This window comes from Crotalus tigris, unplaced genomic scaffold, assembly GCF_016545835.1.
Source record: "Crotalus tigris isolate CLP2741 ecotype Arizona unplaced genomic scaffold, ASM1654583v1 scf7180000017785.2122318, whole genome shotgun sequence".
Classification (NCBI taxonomy): domain Eukaryota; kingdom Metazoa; phylum Chordata; class Lepidosauria; order Squamata; family Viperidae; genus Crotalus; species Crotalus tigris.
This window is the reverse complement of record NW_024096634.1, coordinates 200847-220900: the sequence shown is the minus strand read 5'-3', so window position 1 is coordinate 220900 and position 20054 is coordinate 200847. Positions and strand designations below refer to the sequence as shown.

The 20054-nt window shown below is 37.4% G+C and overlaps 1 protein-coding gene across 5 annotated transcripts in view; it reads left to right on the top strand.

The window, feature by feature from the left end:
* Positions 1-20054, top strand: part of POC1B (POC1 centriolar protein B) — an 83106-nt gene that overhangs the window by 39576 nt on the left and 23476 nt on the right. For 2 of the 5 annotated variants that reach the window (XM_039342294.1, XM_039342296.1), the window contains exons 11-12: positions 13492-13725; positions 15226-15345. In XM_039342294.1, coding sequence (XP_039198228.1) covers positions 13492-13725; positions 15226-15339 — 348 coding nt within the window. In that variant the 3' untranslated portion in view covers positions 15340-15345. Of the gene's footprint in view, positions 1-1587; positions 1638-13491; positions 13726-15225; positions 15440-18843; positions 19099-20054 lie in introns of those variants that run through there. The other 3 variants (XM_039342295.1, XM_039342293.1, XM_039342298.1) reach the window with 3 other exon arrangements.

Here is a 20054-nt window from a genome sequence, read left to right as displayed (position 1 = left end):
CCTGCAATGTAGGCAAAGATTCCTTCTTCCAATATTGTCCTACTAACAGCCTCGCAGCTGTAATCAAATTTAACATCAATATAACCTCCTTTGTATCACAATCAATAACTATACCTAACAAAAATAATTGTGGAGTAAATTTTACCCTCCTTTTAAAAATTCTCTGGATATTCCACCATATCTTAATCCAGAATGCTTTTATCTCTCTGCACGACCACCAAATATGATAATAAGTAGCGTCCATACAACCACATCTCCAACATTTAGGTTGTAAGTCAGGGTACATAAAAGACATTTTTTGTGGATCAAGGTGCCATCTATAAAACATTTTATAAAAATTCTCCCTTAAGTTCTGTGCTTGTGTAAATTTGACATTTCTCACCCAAATAATTTCCCAGGTGTCCAATGGAACTGGCTCACCAAAATTCTGCGCCCATCTAATCATACAATCTTTAATTAGTTCCGTTTCTGAATCCAATTCAACTAAAACCCCATAAATCCTCTTAATGTGGGTTTGTCTTTGATCCTTCACTTGCTTAATAAGATTTTCATCTTCTCTGAGAAAACCCACCTTACAGTCCATCTTCCATCTATCTAATAATTGCCTATATTGGAACCAAGAATAAATAATATTTTCTTGTGCTAACTCTTCCCGTGATTTTAACTGCCAGTTTTGTCCATCCCATTTAAGTAACTGTCTATAAGACACCATATCCATTTTAACCCCTCTTTTTATTCCTTCTATTGCATGCCAAGGTATAGCCCATAATGGTACTTTGAAATCACTTTTATAATATTTTCTCCAAACCCTAAGTAAAGAAATTCTTAAGATATGAGATTTAAAAGCCCAATCCATTTTTTTATTAAATATTAAATAGGCATGCCACCCAAAAAGTAATTCCATCCCTCTAAGTGAAGTATATCAGAATTTGTCAAATTTACCCAGTCACTAACTAATGTTAAAACCACCGCATCATAATATAATTTCAAATTCGGCACCTTGAGTCCTCCCCTCTCACGGAAATCTTGCATAATTTTAAACTTAACCCTTGGCTTTTTCCCTGCCCAAATAAATTTATTAAGGCCTTTCTGCCACTCAGTTAAATTGATCTCATTCTTCAAAATCGGTATCATTTGGAACAAAAAGAGAAACTTGGGTAGAATATTCATTTTTATCACTGCAATTCTTCCCATGAGGGATAATTGCAACTTTTCCCAATTCTTCAAGTCTCTCTGTACCCTAACCCACAACCTTTCATAATTATTTTTAAATAATTTTGCATTAGAAACAGATAGCATCACCCCCAAATATTTTACCTTATTAACAATTTCAAAACCCGTCAAATTAACCAAAATCTGCTTCTCCCGACTAGTCATATTTTTAGGTAAAATTTTAGTCTTATTAACATTAATCTTAAAACCCGAAACCAAACCATAATTATGAATCAACTGTAATAATTTTACTACAGAATAAGTAGGTTGCGACAAAGTGATAACCAAGTCATCCGCAAAAGCTCTTAACTTATACTCTTTTTTATTAACTTCTATTCCTTTAATTTCCTGCGACTCTCGAATTTTGATCAACAGTATTTCCAGTGTTAAGACAAACAGCAACGGTGATAATGGGCAACCCTGTCTAGTACCTTTCTCTATTGTAAAAACCTCTGACAAGCCTCCATTAACGATAAGTTGTGCCGTTTGTTTTTGATATATTACCATAAGAGCTTGCAATATCTTTTCACCAAAATTCATCTCTTCCATTACTCTTAACATAAAATGCCAATTCAATTGATCAAAGGCTTTTTCAGCATCTAAAAATATCAGCCCTGCAGGAACTTGGTTGTTTTTATCTAAATATTCTAATAAATTAATAATTTGTCTGACATTATTTTTCATGTACCTTCCAGTTATGAACCCAGATTGATCTTTATGCACAAGGTGGTGCACAACCCTCATAAGCCTATTTACTAAGATTTTTACAAATATCTTATAATCCACATTTAAAAGAGATATAGGCCTATAATTCTTTGGTAAAGTAAGATCTTGATCTTCCTTTGGAATCAATGATATAAAAGCAGTACGCCATGAGGGAGGAATCTCTTGACCCTGTAAAATGCCATTGAAAAGATCACCTAATGGTTGAATCATCTCCTCCAATAAGGCTTTATAATAAACAGCTGTTAACCCATCCGTACCCGGTGCTTTCCCTGGTTTCAATTGTTGAATTGCTAGCGAAATTTCCTCCTTAGTAATTAAACCATTAACTTCATGTTTCTGATCCTCTGTCAATTTAGGGAAACTAACCTCGCTTAGATATTTATTTATCTCTAAAATTTGCACATTAGTAGATTTATATAATTTTTGATAATAATCCAAAAAAGATTTCTTAATCAGTTCCTTCTGAGAAACTAATTTACCCTTGTAATTTATTTTATCTATTGTTCTCTGTCTCTGTTTCTTTCTCAATTGATAAGCCAGCCATCTCCCTGGCTTGTTAGCATTACAGAATGTATTTTGTTTCATAAACAATAAATTGGTTGCAGCTTGATCTGCTAACAACATATTAAATTGTGTTCTTAACAACTTTAAGGATTCTTTAATACTTTCATCAGAAGGATTTAAAATCAAAGACTTTTCTTTTAATTTAATTTCATCTTCCAATTCTTTACGTTTCTGAATCTGTTTTTGCTTATGACAATTATTCATTTTTATCAAAATCCCACGCATAAATGCTTTCCCTGCACCCCATACCATTGACATTGAAGTCCCCTTATACATATTCAAAGCAAAATAATCCTTTAAACACTCCTTTAGTTTCTGAACATTTTTTTCTTGTCTAAATAAATTCTCATTCACCCTCCAGGATCTTCTCTCCTCTTTTTCTTGAGTCAACTCCATCCAAACTGGACTATGATCCGTCAAAGACCTAGGGAAAATCTTGACATTCTTTACTCTATTATATAAGTCCGTTGTAATCAAGAAGAAGTCAATTCTTGAGAAGGATTGGTGTCTATCTGAAAAGAAGGTAAAGTCTTTCTCCTCTTGATTACATTCCCGCCAATAGTCCCGTAATTCCCAGTCCTCTTTCATATCAAAAAAGGCTTTAGGTAATTTTGCCTGCTTAAGAAGAGGAGAGGAACCTTTTTTGTCCCTTTGTACATCTAAGACACCGTTCCAATCCCCCATTAGTACCACGGATCTGTAGTCCAGCAGATTTATTTTTTCATGTAAGAGTCTATAAAATTGTTCCTGTTGCTGATTTGGTGCATATAGTCCCACTATAAGTACTTTCTTACCATATAAGCCCAATTCAACCATCACATATCTCCCTTGGGGGTCAGACTCCACCAGACAAACTGGTAGATTTTGCTTAACATAGATAACAACTCCCCCCTTCTTCCCGGGAGCAGAAGATACGAAGTGAGATCCCAGACGGGCATTAACTAAATATTTCTGATCCTTAAGTAAAATATGAGTTTCCTGTAAGCAAATAACATCATTATTACGTTGCTTCAAATAATAAAAGATTTTTTTCCTTTTCTGAGGAGAATTCAATCCATTAACATTCCAGGTCAAAAACTTTGCCATCTCCCTTGGCCCGCAGCCTGGAGAAGACACCTTGGAGATCTGAAATTGCAACATGTGTTGCATGACTCTTGGGTCTTGCTCCTCCCACCGGCGGTGATACATTTCCAGGAGAAATCTCTTTGGCCTCTTTCTTACGTTGCTCCTTCTCTTTACGTTTATAAGCTGCACGAGTCATTCTCTGCTCTTTAACCTCCGTCTGGCGTTGCCATTCAGCTTGCAGCATCCCAGCAGAAACCAAACCTAATGCCTCAGACTGCTGCTCCGCCTCTTTGCCACTCAGGGATTTCTGAACAGGTAAAGTTGAGCCTGCACCTAGGACTGAAGTATAGAATTCTCTAGCTTTATCAACCGTATTCAATCTATAACGTGTCCCCGCATGGCTCAAAACAATACCCATCGGGATTTCCCATCTAAATGGCATCGATCTAGCTTTAAGCTCATTAGCTAAGAAAGCAAAATCTTTCCTGATTCTTAAAATTTTTGATGGGATTTCCTTTAGTATGATGACATCTTGGGCAGCTATCTGAAATCTTTTATTATAAAAGGCTTGTATGATCTCATTACGCAGAGACTTCTTCGTAAAATAAATCACCACATCTCTAGGCAAATTCTTCTGCTTAGCAATCCAAGAGTTAAGCCTGTACACTTTTTCAACTTCTCTGCGTAATTCTCCTTTGTCCATATCCAAAACCACAGCCAAATCAGTAAGGACCACCTCCATCAGATCTTGATTCATATCTTCCTTGAGGCCTCTAATCCTCAAGGCATATTCCATCTGCCTATACTGAAACATCAGAATATCTTCTTGTGAAGTCTCCACCTTCCTTTCCACATCTTGAATTTTATCATCAAAGGAATCAACTTTATCTTCAACTTCCTCGAGTCTTGCATCCAGCTTAACCACCACTGTAGCCAAACCTGAGACTGCTGCAAGTATATCTTGTCGCAAAATATTATTGTTATTTTCCAATTGATCCTTTATCCCACTTATCTCTTCTTTGAAGTCAGATTTAATTTCTGATTTAAGCTGTGTAGAAAATTGCTTCATTTCCTCTCTCATTTGAGCTACAGCCTCTCCCATTATACCTCTAACCTCTTGTGCTGAAAGTCCAGGCAAAGGAGGGGAGGGTGGTGGCTGTGCCGGTGGTGCGTGTTTAAGTTGTTGTTGTGGTTGTGCAGTAGAAGTTATAGGGGAGGAAATCACCTTGGATGTTGTAGAAGGCGGCTGTCTCTTTGAAGCCATTTTAAATGACACAGTTCTCACTTCCCTTCCCCCCCCCAAAAAAAAGAGATGAGGGGGAAAGAGAGAAATTTTTACTTTTAAAAGAGGCAGCAAAAACACTATAATCCTTGAAAATCCAGAGAAAAAAGACCAAGAAGAAAAAATCAAAAAAGAGGATTCAATACCAAAAGCAAAAGTAAAGTCCAGTCCTTAAAAGGAGAAAGTGAAACAAAAGACAAGGGAAAAAAAAACTCCGTCACTTTCAAAACGCCATCTTAATTCCTTCTCCACAGTAATAAAAAAAAAGGAGAAATAATCAGAACTAAATAAAAAAAATAAACACCTAAATTATATAAGAAAAAATCCTTTAAACTGCTCTGTCCGTTTTTTTAGGAATTACTCACCAACTCTCTATAAGCACGGAGATAGAAGCGGCAGTTTCTTTTGCTTCCTAGGAAGCAAAAACAGCTGGGAGGCGGAGACAGCAAGAGCTCCGAGGGAACACTCCTTTCACCCCCTCTAGAATTAAATCCAGAGAGGGTTCAGGGGTTCTACCTCTACTCTTGTACTCTCTATCCCTTCCCTTTGCCCGGGAAGGGAATTCCAAGCCGCGGGCCAGCTGATGCGCGCTGCGCTCCGCGGCTCTGACACTTTCCCAGCTGGACGGCTAGAGGATAGCCGCCATCGCTGTCGCTCCGTACCGGAAGCCCCTCATGTTATTGTATTGTTCAGTAGGTTTGTTTTTAGAAACTTTAAGGTTTCTTTGTGGGTTTTGTGAGATAGACACAAGTAAATATTTTTTTAAAGAAAATAACCTATAGATTGCTGCAAGAGTGAAGAAGTATATGATAATCCATTGCTATTTTCGGAAATGTTTGTAACAAACAGAAATTTATCACCCACCACCTAATTAATGGCTAAATTTATTTATTGATTAATTCAATTTATATTTCACTATACCCCTGTCAATCCAAGGTGGTTTACAAGTAATCCATGAGCTAGGAAAATACTATGATAGAAATCAAAACAAGAACTATTAGTGGTAATTCTGGTTCCATGAATTGTTATGGGGAAACAGTTTACTGGTTGAAACTGAAACTTCATCCCTGCATAGCAAATGAGGAATACTTTCTTAACAAAATGTGTCACTTTGAACAAGCAAATAATAGTTTAGCTTGTATCATAGGATTTGTTAATACTTAAGTATTCTCTAATTCTAACACTTATGCAACATAGATGTAAAAATATGATCTACTTTTAAAGTAATACAGTAGTTTGCTATACAAACAAGGCTATTCTATTTTCATTCCACTGTAGCTTAAGCTGATGCTATTCTTATGAACTATGACCAGTATCCATCATCATTTCCTTCTTTTCCATTTTTATCTTTTCCCTCCTCCCCCCCCCCACAATGTATCTAATAATCTAAGGACTAGGTATCATTGTCATAACCAATTCTGAGGCATGTGTAAAATCCTTCAGTACACACATCCACTGAAAACAATTCTGTCTTCCTGTAGAAAAAAAACAACTCTCTGAAAGCTAAACCCCAAGGAATGCAGATGCACCAGCAAGCCTTTCACACAAGAAACCATTATTTTAGCACTCTTAGAAAGTGCTTCTTTTTACTTGGACTGTCTGATCCTAATGAGTTTCTTGCTGACCTACAAGATGATTTAGTACTGTTCTAAATATCATTGCCAGTTCATAAGTATAACAGCAACTAATGAAGCAGGCCATCAGTAGTTCTGTAAATCTGTAACTGCCCAGTTTTAGGCTTGAATGTGGCAGATGTCTATTCTACTAGTTGATTGATTTTGACTGTTTTTTATTCTATCAAGCATGTTTGCATAGTACATTGGGAATCCTTGATACTTGTGGAGAAATTGAAACCATATACATTTACAAGTTACCTTCTTTATGTGCATGTAAGTTATTGTCCTCGACTTACAATCACAATTAAGCCCAAAATTTATGTTGCTAAGCAACACAGTTGTTAAGTGAATTTTGCCCCATTTTATGACCTTTCTTGCCACAGTTGTTAAGTGAATCACTGCAATAGTTAATTTAGTAACATGGTTATTAAGTGAATCTGGCATCTCCATTGACTTTGATTGTCTGAAGGTTGCAAAAGGTGATCACATGACTGTGAGACACTGCAAATGTCATAAATATGAGTTAGTTGCCAAGCATCTGTATTTTGATCATGTGATCAAGGGGATGCTGCAACGGTCTTAAGTATGAAAAAGAATCATAAGCCACTCTTTTCAGTGTCATTGTAACTTCGAACGGTCACTAAATGAACTGTTATAAGTTTGAGGACTACCTGTACTTGTTTGTACTATTTTCTAAAGTCCATATCTCAGAGAACTAATCTCAGCTTGGCTGCACTATTTTAACACAGTCACTGAAATTGATGGAGGTTAATCAGAGAAGCCATATTGATCAATTATAATCTGAATTGCAAATGTCCTTGATCAATTAAAACTCTTTAAGAATCATTGCCAAATAGGTATTTTCCAAAGTTATGTACAACAGTCCAAGTTTTTTCCAATGTTATAGCCCAGTATGACAAAAATGGAAATAATCTTGCAGCTTTGGGAGAATTCATTTTTAAAAGAAATTTTATCAATAGAAGAGAATATCTGTAGTTTGGGATTGAACTGTGAAGTTCTTGGTGCTCTCTGATCTTGGTTTTTTGCTTGCAGACGTGTTCATTGCCCAACTAGGTAACATTAATGTGAATATGAGGTTTGCTCCCTGTTTATATGCAAGGGCTTGCCCTACCAGCTATATTAATAAACTATATTTACTTGTTTTGAGATTTGCGTTAGTTTGTGGGTCTTACATCAAACAAATCACACTGGACACTATACATGGACATCTTTTTCTGAATAATTTTAGTTGAATGCTGTTGCATACATAAAATATGCTTCATTTCTACTTTCAAGATAGTGCTTATGGCCATTATTTCAAATTCTCTTTCATTGGTCAGAGAATACAAACAGCTGTTCTAAACATTCCCACTACTGTTGTCAGGATTAGACAGCTTTCTCAGGATTAGAAGTCACAACCTACTTCTCCTTCCAGTTGGAGGGATTTGGGATAAAAATACCCCCTTTTTTTTAACTAACCAAAACAAAAATAGCATCATGAAAGAGTGAGCATTTTGGTTCAAAATTTCAGCAGTGCTGGGGCGAGACACTGGCACGTGGCTTTGGATTACCCACCCTTGAGTTATTTTCCTCAGTATTTTGGGGAAAGTGATATTACTGTTGAACTAGTTTTCCTTTCATTTTGACAGGGAAAAACACTGCACGTTAATCCATTTCCCTTCCTTCCCCGAGCAGTAATTCATTATGTTTCCAAGATATTTAATAATAATTTAAAAAATTGGTCAGGTTTATGACCTATAAGTTGTGTGATATGTTTTGATATAGCTAATATCACATTTATCTCAGTTTGAGTAAAATTTATCATTTACTATAACAGTCAAGTTCTAATACAATCCAACCATTATTGAATAGCCAGGAAACTACTATAGCAAGAAAAAAAAATAAGTTACAGTGATATTGGTGAGATTTTGAAACTTGATTTGAGATTTTGAAGCCTAACTCACCTCACAGGGTTGTTGCTGAGAGGAAAATAGAAAGAAGGAATACTAGGTATGTTATTTATAAAAATAAATGTGGGATAAAAATATTAACTAAATAAAATAAATTATTTTGGGTAATGGTACTGTACCATCAGACCTGAGGACTCCAGGGAACTGGTGAACTAGTGAGGTGGCTCCATTATAAGAGCCCTTTGACTATTGTTTCCTTTTTAACTGTGTTTTTATAGTTTTAATGCTTTTTAATAATAATATTCATTATTGCTTTTTAGCTTAGTTGTACACAGTTTAGGATCACTTATTTTGTGAGATGGGTAGCTATATAGATTTGAAAAATAAATAAAAATAAAATATTTTTCCTAGGGCATCAGTCTGGTATGGACGTTACAAAATTCGGCATCTTTGTGAAGTTGCTTTACTGCAGAAATGTCAAACACAAGGCCCGGGGGCCGGATGCGGCCCACAGAGTGGTTTCACGTGGCCTGCGAAGCCATCCTGGAAACAGTGAGGGAATGGCCCCCGCTGCCTTGGCCCTGGCCCAGGCCGGCCAGGAGCCAATGTACAATTTTGTGATGGCCATCTATAATGAAACGCATTCACTCTTAGCTCCACAAGACTGACTGGAAACAGCGAGGAACCAGCCCCTGCCACATTAGCCCCACTGCCTGGGTGCATGCTGGGGAGGTGTCACCCTTTGTGAGGAATGAAGAAATACACCATCGCCTAGAAGTGGCCAGCAAATGGCCCTCACCTACTTCACATATCTGGCTTGATGGGCTCCGGGGGAGGGGTTTCAGCAGGCAGCGGGGCGCTCTCCTCACAGCACCGGGATGCTGAGCCGGGCAGCACAAATCCCAAAAGAAGCACAGCAACACCCAATCCCCAGCCTGTCCTGTTTCGGCAGGCAGTGGGGCACTCTCCTCACAGCGCCAAGAGCTGAGCCGGTGGCACAAAACTGATGAGAAGTGCAATACTACCTAGCCCCCAGCCTGCCCAGTTTCAGCAGGCAGAAAGGTGCAAAGCTGGTGAACTTCGCACCGCCCAGCTCAACCTCTCGGCACTGTGAGGAGAGCGCCCCGCTGCCTGCTAAAACCACTCCCCCAGAGCCCATCAAGCCGGATATGTGAAATAGGCGAGGGCCATTTGCTGGCTACTTCCAAGCGATGTTGCATTTCTTCATTCTTCACAAAGGGTGACACCTTACCAGTTGTGTTTTTTGCCTGTTTTTCTCCCTCATCTCAAATATTTTCCCACCACTCTGTACTTAGGAAGGAAAGAAGGAGAGGGAGGGTCTGAGGGAAGTCCTGCCTTAGGCTTACTCTGCTGCCCTTTTATCATCCCCTTGCCCCCTCCTCCTTGCCTATCCTGGGGGTCTCCCATCCGATTGCTAAGGAAGCTTTGGATACAAAGCCGGGTCTCCTCCCATGGAGAGGTAATGGGCCTCTGACTTTGCCCTCATACCCATCATGAGCAACTTGGGTAAGGACAGCAAGCACAGCAGCAGAAGCCTTGAGGAGGAGGTAAGTGCAACTGGGTGCCCCCTTGGGGAAATGGGGTTGGGCTTGGTGCTCCGGGTGCTCAAGAGCCAGGCTGGGCATTTGACCTCTGCTGCCCAGGGCTCTGGGCAGCCCGCACCACCATCCAGCCCCCCTGCATGGTCTGAGAGGAACAGTGAGGCTCCTCCAGTGGAACACGCCTTGGCACTTGCACTGGTCCCACCCCCTTCTGCCAGAGACCCTCAGATCTGTCCCACTCCTGCCCAGGCCCCCATAGGCACCCTTGACACGAACGATGTAGAGCTGCCCATGCCCACCCAATAGGCCACACCCATCCAGTCCACGCCCACCTAGTAGGCTGCACCCACCCTGGCGATACCCACCCGGCCCCCCGAAGGCAACCACAATGCTGATGTGGCCCTCAATGAAATTGAGTTTGATACCCCTGCTTTATTGTAAGACCTGTGATGTTTCTAGCATATACAATATAGTCTGAAAAATAAACGTTGCAAATGTAAACAGTTTTTATTTCGCTTATAAAAGTGGGACTATTTTAGTGGGACAATCTTAACCATTTGTATTCACATATTGGATTCAAATATTTATTTCTTTACTTCTCTCTTTAGAGCTGGAATTTCTATTTTTAGCACCTGTGCTTTCTACAAGAATACTTCTAGTTTATGAAAGTGCCTATATGTCTTCCTTCTTTCTATCCTGCCTGCTCTTCTGCCTTCCCGTAGCATTTATATTTAGAATTGACTGCCAGATAAGGAATTTATCACCTTGAAACTCTAAAACAGGGGTGCCAAACTGCTGGCCCGCAGGCTGGTTTCATCATACCAAAGCCACGCCTACCCCATTGTCAGCAATTCAAAAAGAGTCACGATACATCGCAACACGTCACGTGACGTGGCGAGTTTGACAACCCTGCTCTAAATCCTTTGACAATTTTAGATCCTGAATGTGTGCTATTTTTTTCTTTAACCAGACCTGTTTTACTGAAAGGTGAAAATAACATTTTATTCAACTGACATGGTCATATAAAAAAGAATTGTTAGTTGTGAAATGATCATGAAAAACATCTGCTCAGTATAAAAAAGCAGCGCCTGTAATATTTGCAAAGGTAAAAATAAATTTTACTTCAAGTAAAGCAGTTCTTGGGTGTGTTAAAGAAGTAGCTGTTATTTGATGCCATCATTTTCCTAAATTTAAACTGACTGTCACCCTTTGCAAGCAAGAAATAAACAAAGAAGAGGCGCAAAAGTTATAATTGAGAACTTAGGTTCTTTTAGGATTATTATTTGTATCTGTCTTTATGCAAAAGGAAAATATAACCATTAAAGGCAGGACAGTGGGAGACAGATCAGGTATGCAGATCAAAGTAGGTAAATTGGTTAAAAAACTATACTATACACTTTAGATGTGTTCAAATTGCCAGGAGCAGATGGTTTATATCCTAGGGTACTGAAACAGCTGGCAGATGTGATCTCGGAACCATTGAAAAAAATCTTTCAAAGCTCCTGGAATAAAGGGAGCTGCCAGAGGACTGGAAAAAAGCTGATATGATTCCCATCTACAAGAATAAGAAAAAAGTACATCCAGGAAACTACAGACCAATCAGCTTGACATCAATACCTGGGGAAATCCTTTAAAAAGATCACTAGAAGCTAGCATGGGTAAGATAGGACAATGTGGGATAGACACCACCGCTACCAGATGGATTTGCAGCTGGCTGGCCAACTGCACTCAGCTTGTAATCCTCAATGGAATTAGATGTACATGGACAGAAGCATGTAATGAGGTACCTCAAGGTTCTGTCTTAGCTCCGGTGTTCTTCAGTATCTTAATAAACAATCTAGATAAAGGAATAGAAGAACTCCTCAAATTTGCAGGTGATACCAAACTTGGAGGAATTGCCAACACTTTGGAAGATAGACTCATGATTCAGAAGGATCTTGACAGACTTGAACATAGGGCCCTATCCAACAAGATGCAGTTCAGTGGAGAGTCATGGTCATAGAGAGGAAGGATTGACTTGTACTCCAAAGCACCTGAAGGTAGACAAGAAACAATGCAGGGAAACTCATTAAAGAGAGATCCAATCTAGAAGCAAGGAGAAATTTTCTGACAGAATAATTAATTGAACAGCTTCTAGAGCTCCACTTCCTGTGCAATAACAGAATTATCTCATGATAAACAAAGCTTTATAGATAGGCTTTGCAATGAATCATGTCATTGAGAAACATGTAGTACTTAAAAATAGGATAGTCCAAGCCCGTTTGCACTTAAGACTGTCATTAACCATGTAAATATCAAAATAAAATGTATCACTTAATGAAATGATGAAACTGTCTTCAATGTATTACATTGAAAAATATGGCCAAAGATTAAAGAGAGTTTTGTCATTTCTCTTGTATATTGCAGTACAATTTTTTTGGAATGTAATATTTTCAGATAAATTTAAAAAAGGTATTATTATACAGATTGGTAACTTTTAAAGTTGAGGGTGTTTTCTCAACTTTAAAAGTTACCAGTATTTAATATAATTTAGCACTTGATTATCAGTTGGGTCATCTTGTTTTATCTGCAAGATTTTTCTAGATTACACCATTCCTTTCTCTGTAAGTTTGGACTTCAAAGATACTTCACCATTCGTATCCTGTAAGTGTAAACACTTGCTCTCATGGAATGCCTATTTTATGCATAGTTTTGCATGTATTTTATGTAAACACAGTTCACTATATTTAACAAAGGTGGCCTTTGTTAATGACAACACTGTACTTTGTTCCCTTTAAATAGTGAGGTAGATGGTAGCAATAATTTCTTGTCAGAGTTTCTTTTTCAAAAAAAAAATCTTATAATTTAACTTACAGAAGCTAAATTTTATGTGTTTAATTTTCTTTTGTATATGTCAAAAGCCAGTAGTTGTAAAGTTGCACTTACAGGTTCCATCATCCATGAATACTGTTAAACTATCTTTGAGGTACAGAAAGTTTGGACATGCCCAGTGAAGTTTTTAAACTTCACTGTTTCTTTTTTTTAAACCGCGGATGTTCCATATACCACTCAAGGCTGTGTTGTAATTTTCTGAATAGACTTTTCAGATTCGAAAATTGTTTGGGGAAGGGGTAGGGAATTCTGTGAGAACAAGACACTTTTTGAGTAAATGTTCTTTTGAAACATTCCTCACGATTGACAATGCTTCCAGTGTTGTAGATGAACAAATTGCGAACAGCCACAGATTTTCATCCCTGTTATAGAAGGGGAAAGTTCAGACACATTGCCAAACTAGTTCTATGGATCTTTCGATGTCAGGACACATGTCAGTTACAAAACAATGAAGGACAAAACAAAAATAGTGTGAATTGCTCAAGATCTTTGAAAAAAATGAGACAAATAAAATAGAAGATTGAGATCATTCTGATGTTTTTCTAAAATCAGCAGTAGAAAAGTAGTAGTTGAAATAACACCTGTTATCATATGTGTTTGTTAGTAGGAGAAAATGGATACCCATAACTTATGAAGCTGAAGGTATTATCATAAATATGCTTTGTTTTCTTCTCTAAATCTAGTTGAGAACAAATCCATCTGTAGCCCATTGGTCTATGCACCAAAATGGGGTGAACAATGAAGACTTGCAGTATCCTTCCATGTTATCTTCTCCCTCAATGTTGAAAAGAAATTTGAAAGGTGAAATGGTGCGCACAGTGGTTGAACCAGAAAGCATGGATGAGTCTGTGGGCATTTCATCAGTACTGACTAATGCCTTGGAACACATTGTGGAGCAATTAGATGTTCTGACGATTGTGAGTATTCCTCCACCTCTGTATTAGAATTCTATTTTGAAATTGAACTTTTATTAACTAGTTTAAATTTCCTTCTGTATTTTACATTTAACAAATGAAGTTGACCAATGTGGGGAGGGGCCTCAAACATGATTTTTATCCAGATTTGAAAGACTTCATTCAACATTTTTACATTGTTTCACAAATTGTTGCCTATCTTTCACATTTTTCAAGAATGGTGTATATCAAATCTGTAGATGAATTCATCAGCTTCAGACCTGTGGGAACCGTCAATTTCTTAGCCTTCTCTTTACAGTAAATAATAGAATAAGTGCTTTCAAATTGAACAGCTTCACATGAAAGGTAAATTAAACACTTTTTAAAATTGACTTGTGTGATCCTCATTGTCACATATGAAGGCATATATTACCTTTTTCCAAATTAGAATAAAATGTAAATAACATTCACATACAATTTAAGTGAATGTTTCTCATCTAGTGGCATATGTGCTGCTGGTGATACTGTGTTACTGGTGTATTTGACACTTATACCAGAATGAAAGAGAAAAGATTTAAGCTACTCGGAAGGCATTGCTGCTATAAGGACCAGAGAAGAAAAATGTCCTAATATACTTTCTTTTGACCTAGCATAACAGTATATATACAGAAGCAAAAAGGTGGCTAAGTTTGAACTATGGTGGAATGCATGACAAAAAGAGAGCAGTCTGTCACATTGATGTGTGTTCTGCAATAGAGAGTACCTTCTTACCAGAAAAAGGAAGAAAGTTCATGTTGGGAGAAACTAGAAATGGGTTTCATTGACATATTGAAAAAGATATGCTGTTTATTTCAAAAAAGCTATAAAGCTTCATATAAATATTTCCAAAAATTATATTCATATGTTCAAATCCAAAGAACTTCATGCCTTAAATGGGCATCTCTTCCAAGTGCATATGAAGAGGATGGAGAGAATTGCCCATTTCTTAAGCTGCAGTCCACAAATCATATTGCATGCTGTTCTTGCAGGTAGCAGGAAAATCTCAAAAATCCCTGGTGGTGGGTGTATTTAATACTACACAGTACCAACTGTTATTATTTGGTTCTCAACTTAAGGGGGAAAGAACTAGCTTTTCAGAAATTTCATTTCCAGAATTGTCTAAGATAAAAGAATATAATTCACTTGTATTTCGGTAATTATAATTTATAATTTACATTTGACTATGTATGTCACAAATCATCCTGCCATACCAGTATACATGCCAGATTTTATTGCTCCTCTCTAGTATTTTTTTAATTCTAAGAATATGAGGCATTAAATTTATGTATTGCAGGTATCCGAATTTATGACATGATAATAAAGAGTCTTCAGGGAAATAATAATTCTGGCTTCCTAATCTATTTAGAAAAGTTAAGATTATTTGATCAATTGCTGCAGTTCTGATTTCTTGAATGATTAAGAACAAATAACATAATATATGTTTAGCGAGCATCTAATAGGGTTCATTATTTTCTCTCTTAACAGACTGTTTCAATCTTGGAACAGCGCCTGACTTTGACTGAAGATAAATTAAAAGAGTGCTTAAAGAACCAAGGGAAACTATTACATTCGGTCAGATTGGGAGAAGAAACAATATAAATGCTGGTGAATACTTATTAATCTCTTCTCAGGAAAATGAAGTAAAAAGTAGTACTTAATGACATGAATCCCACAAATAAAAAGTGTCTGTAAGATTTTACTTGTAAGATTTTTTAACAAATCATTGCTAAAATTATATTTATTTCTGAGTATCCAGTATCCTCTGTGTTCCGATATTTAATTATTCCTGACATAATTAGCATAGCCCAAATCTCTATGTAATTCTGCACCTGTACAGAAGCTATATCTTCCCTAACTGATGATATTTCCTATAGATAAGTGGCATTCCTTAACTCATGAAAAAGATGAGGTTGCCATATTTAAGACAGAAGTAGGAACAATGCAACTTGTTGGACATTAAAAAAGGCTTCTGGTGGGGATGCTGCACTGATGGCAGCTTCCTTTAGGCTGCCAGCCCTGTGAATGTGTAAATGCGCGCGGAGACAGTGAAAATCAACTGTCCTGTGGCTTGGAAATCTCCTCGGGAGAAGAGGGGGGGGAAGAGTTTACCTCAGGTAGAGGTAGAGCTCCCCTAGACCTCCTTAATTATTTGGAGGTCGAAGGGTGTGAGTTCCCTCGAAGCCAGAGGCTTTCTCCGCATTCCAGGATGCCTTTGCTCCGAGCTTCAGGAGCAAAGCAAGACGCCGCACCTACATCTGCATTTCAAAGGGACTTGTGAGTAATTAAGTAAAAAAGCAGACAGAGCTGACCAGGAGAAGTTAAAATTGTGAATGCTTGAAACTTTAACTCGGGAGAAATAATCTTCTCCATATTTTAATTCGACTTAAAGGAAAAAAATGGCGCCGGAATGTTATTTCTTTGTTTGAAAGGACAGTGTTAAGAAAGAGCTAATTTGGAAACAAAGTTTAAACAATGTATTAGACTTTGGTTATTTATTTAAAAAGCAAGAATTTTTACAGAATATTTTTTTTCTTTTTCTTTCCTTTTTCTGGGATCTCGCTTTTTACTTTCTTACTTTGTAATTGTTGATTTTACAAGAAGTGGATTTATACAGATAGGAAAATGGCTTCAAAGCGTTTAGGAATTTCTGCTGTCCCTGAAAGTTCAATTTCTTCTCCTGTAACACAGCCTGCACTGCAAACTAAACCTAAATCCCCCCCACCATCTCCCCCACCACCGGCATTTACACTTAAAGATATTCAAGATGCTTTGAAAAAAGCGACATAAGAGATAAAGGAGGAGGTGGCCGATCTCCTCGACAGTAAAATGAAGGAAGAGATGGCAGAGCTTCTTGAGAATAAAAATAGAGAAATGAGGGAAGACATATTGTTTGCACTTCAAGGGTTAGCTACTCATATTGAACGCTTGGATGACCAGGTGGATGAAGTTGTGGAAAATACTGAAAAATTAGAAAGCAGAGTTGTCAAAGTTGAAAATAAGATTGATATAACAGAGGATGAAGTTACCATCTCACAATATAGAGATATGGAATTTGCATTGCGAATAAGAGGATTAAAAGAGAACTCACAAGAAGATCTGAAAGAGGAGGTGGCAAGAGCTATAGCTCCCATCCTGGGATGTGAACCTGAGGAATTATCAAGAGAGATGGATAAAATATTTAGGGTCAATTCATGGATTGCAAGGCAGAAAAATTTACCCAGAGATGTGGTTATTTATTTTTCTAGGAGATCACTTCGAAATGAAATTATTCAGGCTTTTTATAAGCAGAGATTTCAAATTGCAGATCAAAATATTATAATCTTAAAAGAAATACCTCCAAAAATTCTGAGAAAAAGAAAAGATTTTGTTTTTCTGTCTGAGGAGCTTAAAAATCGACAGGTTCAGTTTAGATGGGAGATACCTGTTGGAATAGTGATGAATTATGCAGGGACACGATATAGACTTAATACAATTTCAAAGGCAAAAGAATTTTATACTTATGTCCTGAAAGCAGGTTCACCACCATCTCCACGACCTAAAAGAACAGAAGAAAGGCTGGAAGATAAACAGCCAGTTGAAGGTGCAATGTCATTGGTTGTAGGAGATTTAACGCAGGCTGAACCTATTGAACAGAGTTTGGAGGTAAAAGATGATTCAAAAGAACATAGGATGACTCGTGCTGCGTATAGACGTAAAGAAAAGGAGCAGAAGCAGAAGGCTAATTTTGGATCAATAATACAAGGTCCAATTACTACAGAGCCTGTGGGAGAGACACGACCGAAGAGACCAACGGCTGATCTTCAAGTAGTGTTCCAGAGGCTTCAGGCCACTAAGGATGGCAACGTTTCTGACATGGAATGTTAATGGCCTGAATTCACCACAGAAAAGAAAGAAAGTATTTCACTATTTGAAACAACATAAGAATGACATTGTTTGTTTGCAGGAGACTCATATTGCTATGAAAGATCAAAAATATTTGATTAGTTCTCAGTTGGGATCACATTTTATAGCTTCTGCCCCAGATAAAAAAGGGGGAGTAGTTATGTCACTACCATAGTGGTAGTGACAGATTTTATTTTTCTGGGCTCAAAGATCACCTCAGATGGGGACTGCAGCCAAGAAATTAAAAGATGCTTACTCCTGGGGAGGAAAGCTATGGCAAATCTAGACAGCATTCTAAAAAGCAGAGACATCACCCTGCCAACAAAAGTGCGTATAGTCCAGGCCATGGTTTTCCCAGTTGCAATGTATGGCTGTGAAAGTTGGACCATAAGAAAGGCTGAGCGCCAAAGAATTGAGGCCTTTGAACTATGGTGCTGGAGAAGACTCCTGCGAGTCCCTTGGACTGCAAGGCGTTCAAACCGGTCAGTCCTAGAAGAGATCAACCCCGACTGCTCTTTAGAAGGCCAGATCCTGAAGTTGAAACTCAAATACTTTGGCCACCTAATGAGAAGGAAGGACTCACTGGAGAAGAGCCTAATGCTGGGAAAGATTGAGGGCAATAGAAGAAGGGGACGACAGAGAATGAGATGGCTGGATGGAGTCACTGAAGCAGTAGGTGTGAACTTAAATGGACTCCAGAAGATGGTAGAGGACAGGAAGACCTGGAGGAACGTTGTCCATGGGGTCGCGATGGGTCGGACACGACTTTGCAATTAACAACAACAACAAGTTATTTATGTAAGAAGAGATTTATCAGCTAGATTAATTGAATCTGATACACAAGGAAGATATGTTATTATTGATTTAGTGCTACAAGGCAAGAAATTTATTATTATTGGATTATATGCCCCTAATCAACAACAAAAACAGTTTTACAAGTTATTACATCATAAGCTAACTCAATTGGATTATAAATCTGTTATTATGATGGGTGATTGGAATGGTGTTTTGGATTCAAGTAAAGACAAGAAGGGATCTTTCAAAACTTCCAATCACTCTAAATTAGCTAAAGCTTTTTTTGATCTGAAAGATGATTTGGAATTTAGAGACATTTGGCGAGAACGGAATATGGAGGACAGAGATTTTATTTATTTTTTTCTGATAGGCATCAATCATTCTCCAGAATTGATTTTTTTTAATTACTACTGATCTTTTCTCCAGGGTCAAGAATGCTAAGATCTTTCCTAGAACATTGTTGGATCATAGTCCTGTATGGTTGGAGTTATTTGCTGAAGATGGGAATAGAAAATCTTGGCGACTGAACGAAAATTTATTCAGATATGAGGGGCTTTCACAGAAATGTAGAGAATATTTGAAGGAATGTTTTGTTTTGAATATGCATAAAGGTACTTCGATGGCAATGGTTTGGGATGCCAGTAAAGCTTATATGAGAGGGGTTTTGATTCATATGAATAATGGACATAGGCATAAGCAGATGCAAAAACGTAAAGAGTTGGAAGAAGAGATTAAATCAAAGGAGAAGGCTTTTATTTTGAACCCATTGGATAATAGATTAAAGTTTTCTATAAATATGTTGAAAGAGCAATTTAATATGTTAATGGCTGATCAGATCGCAACTAATTTGCGTTATATGAAACACAATACGTTTTGTAATGCAAACAAGCCTGGTAGGTGGTTGGCTTATCAATTATAGAAGAAACAGAAATCACGTATTATAGAGAAAATAGAATATAAAGGTAAAGAGGTATATCAACAAAAGTTGATTAAAAAGAGTTTTTTAGATTTTTATACAAAATTATATGCTAGTGAAAATATACAAGCTTTAGATATAGATAAGTACCTACAGGCAGCACATTTTTCTAGACTTTCAAATGAACAACGAAATGAGATGAATTGTTTAATTACTTCTGAGGAAATTATTTTGGCAATTAAACAGTTAAAAGTGGGTAAGGCTCCTGGTACAGATGGATTAACAGCAATTTATTATAAAATATTATATGAAGAGATAGAACCATTAAAGGAACTTTTTAATAATATCCAGATTGGAGGAGAAGTGCCTCTGTTTTGGAGAAGGGCTTTTATATTGCTGATTCCAAAGGAGGATCAAGACCTTACCCAGCCTAAGAATTATAGGCCTATATCGCTTTTGAATACAGACTATAAGATTTTCTCGAAAATATTGGCAAATAGATTAATGCAAGTTTTGAAGCAAATGATTCATAGTGATCAGTCTGGATTTATAACTGGAAGATATATGAAATATAATGTAAGACAAATTGTTAATTTAATTGAGTACTTGGATAAGAACAATCAAGTCCCTGTTGCATTGATATTTTGGATGCTGAAAAAGCTTTTGATTAGTTGAATTGGCAATTTTTATTGAAAATTGTTGATAAAATGAATTTTGGGGA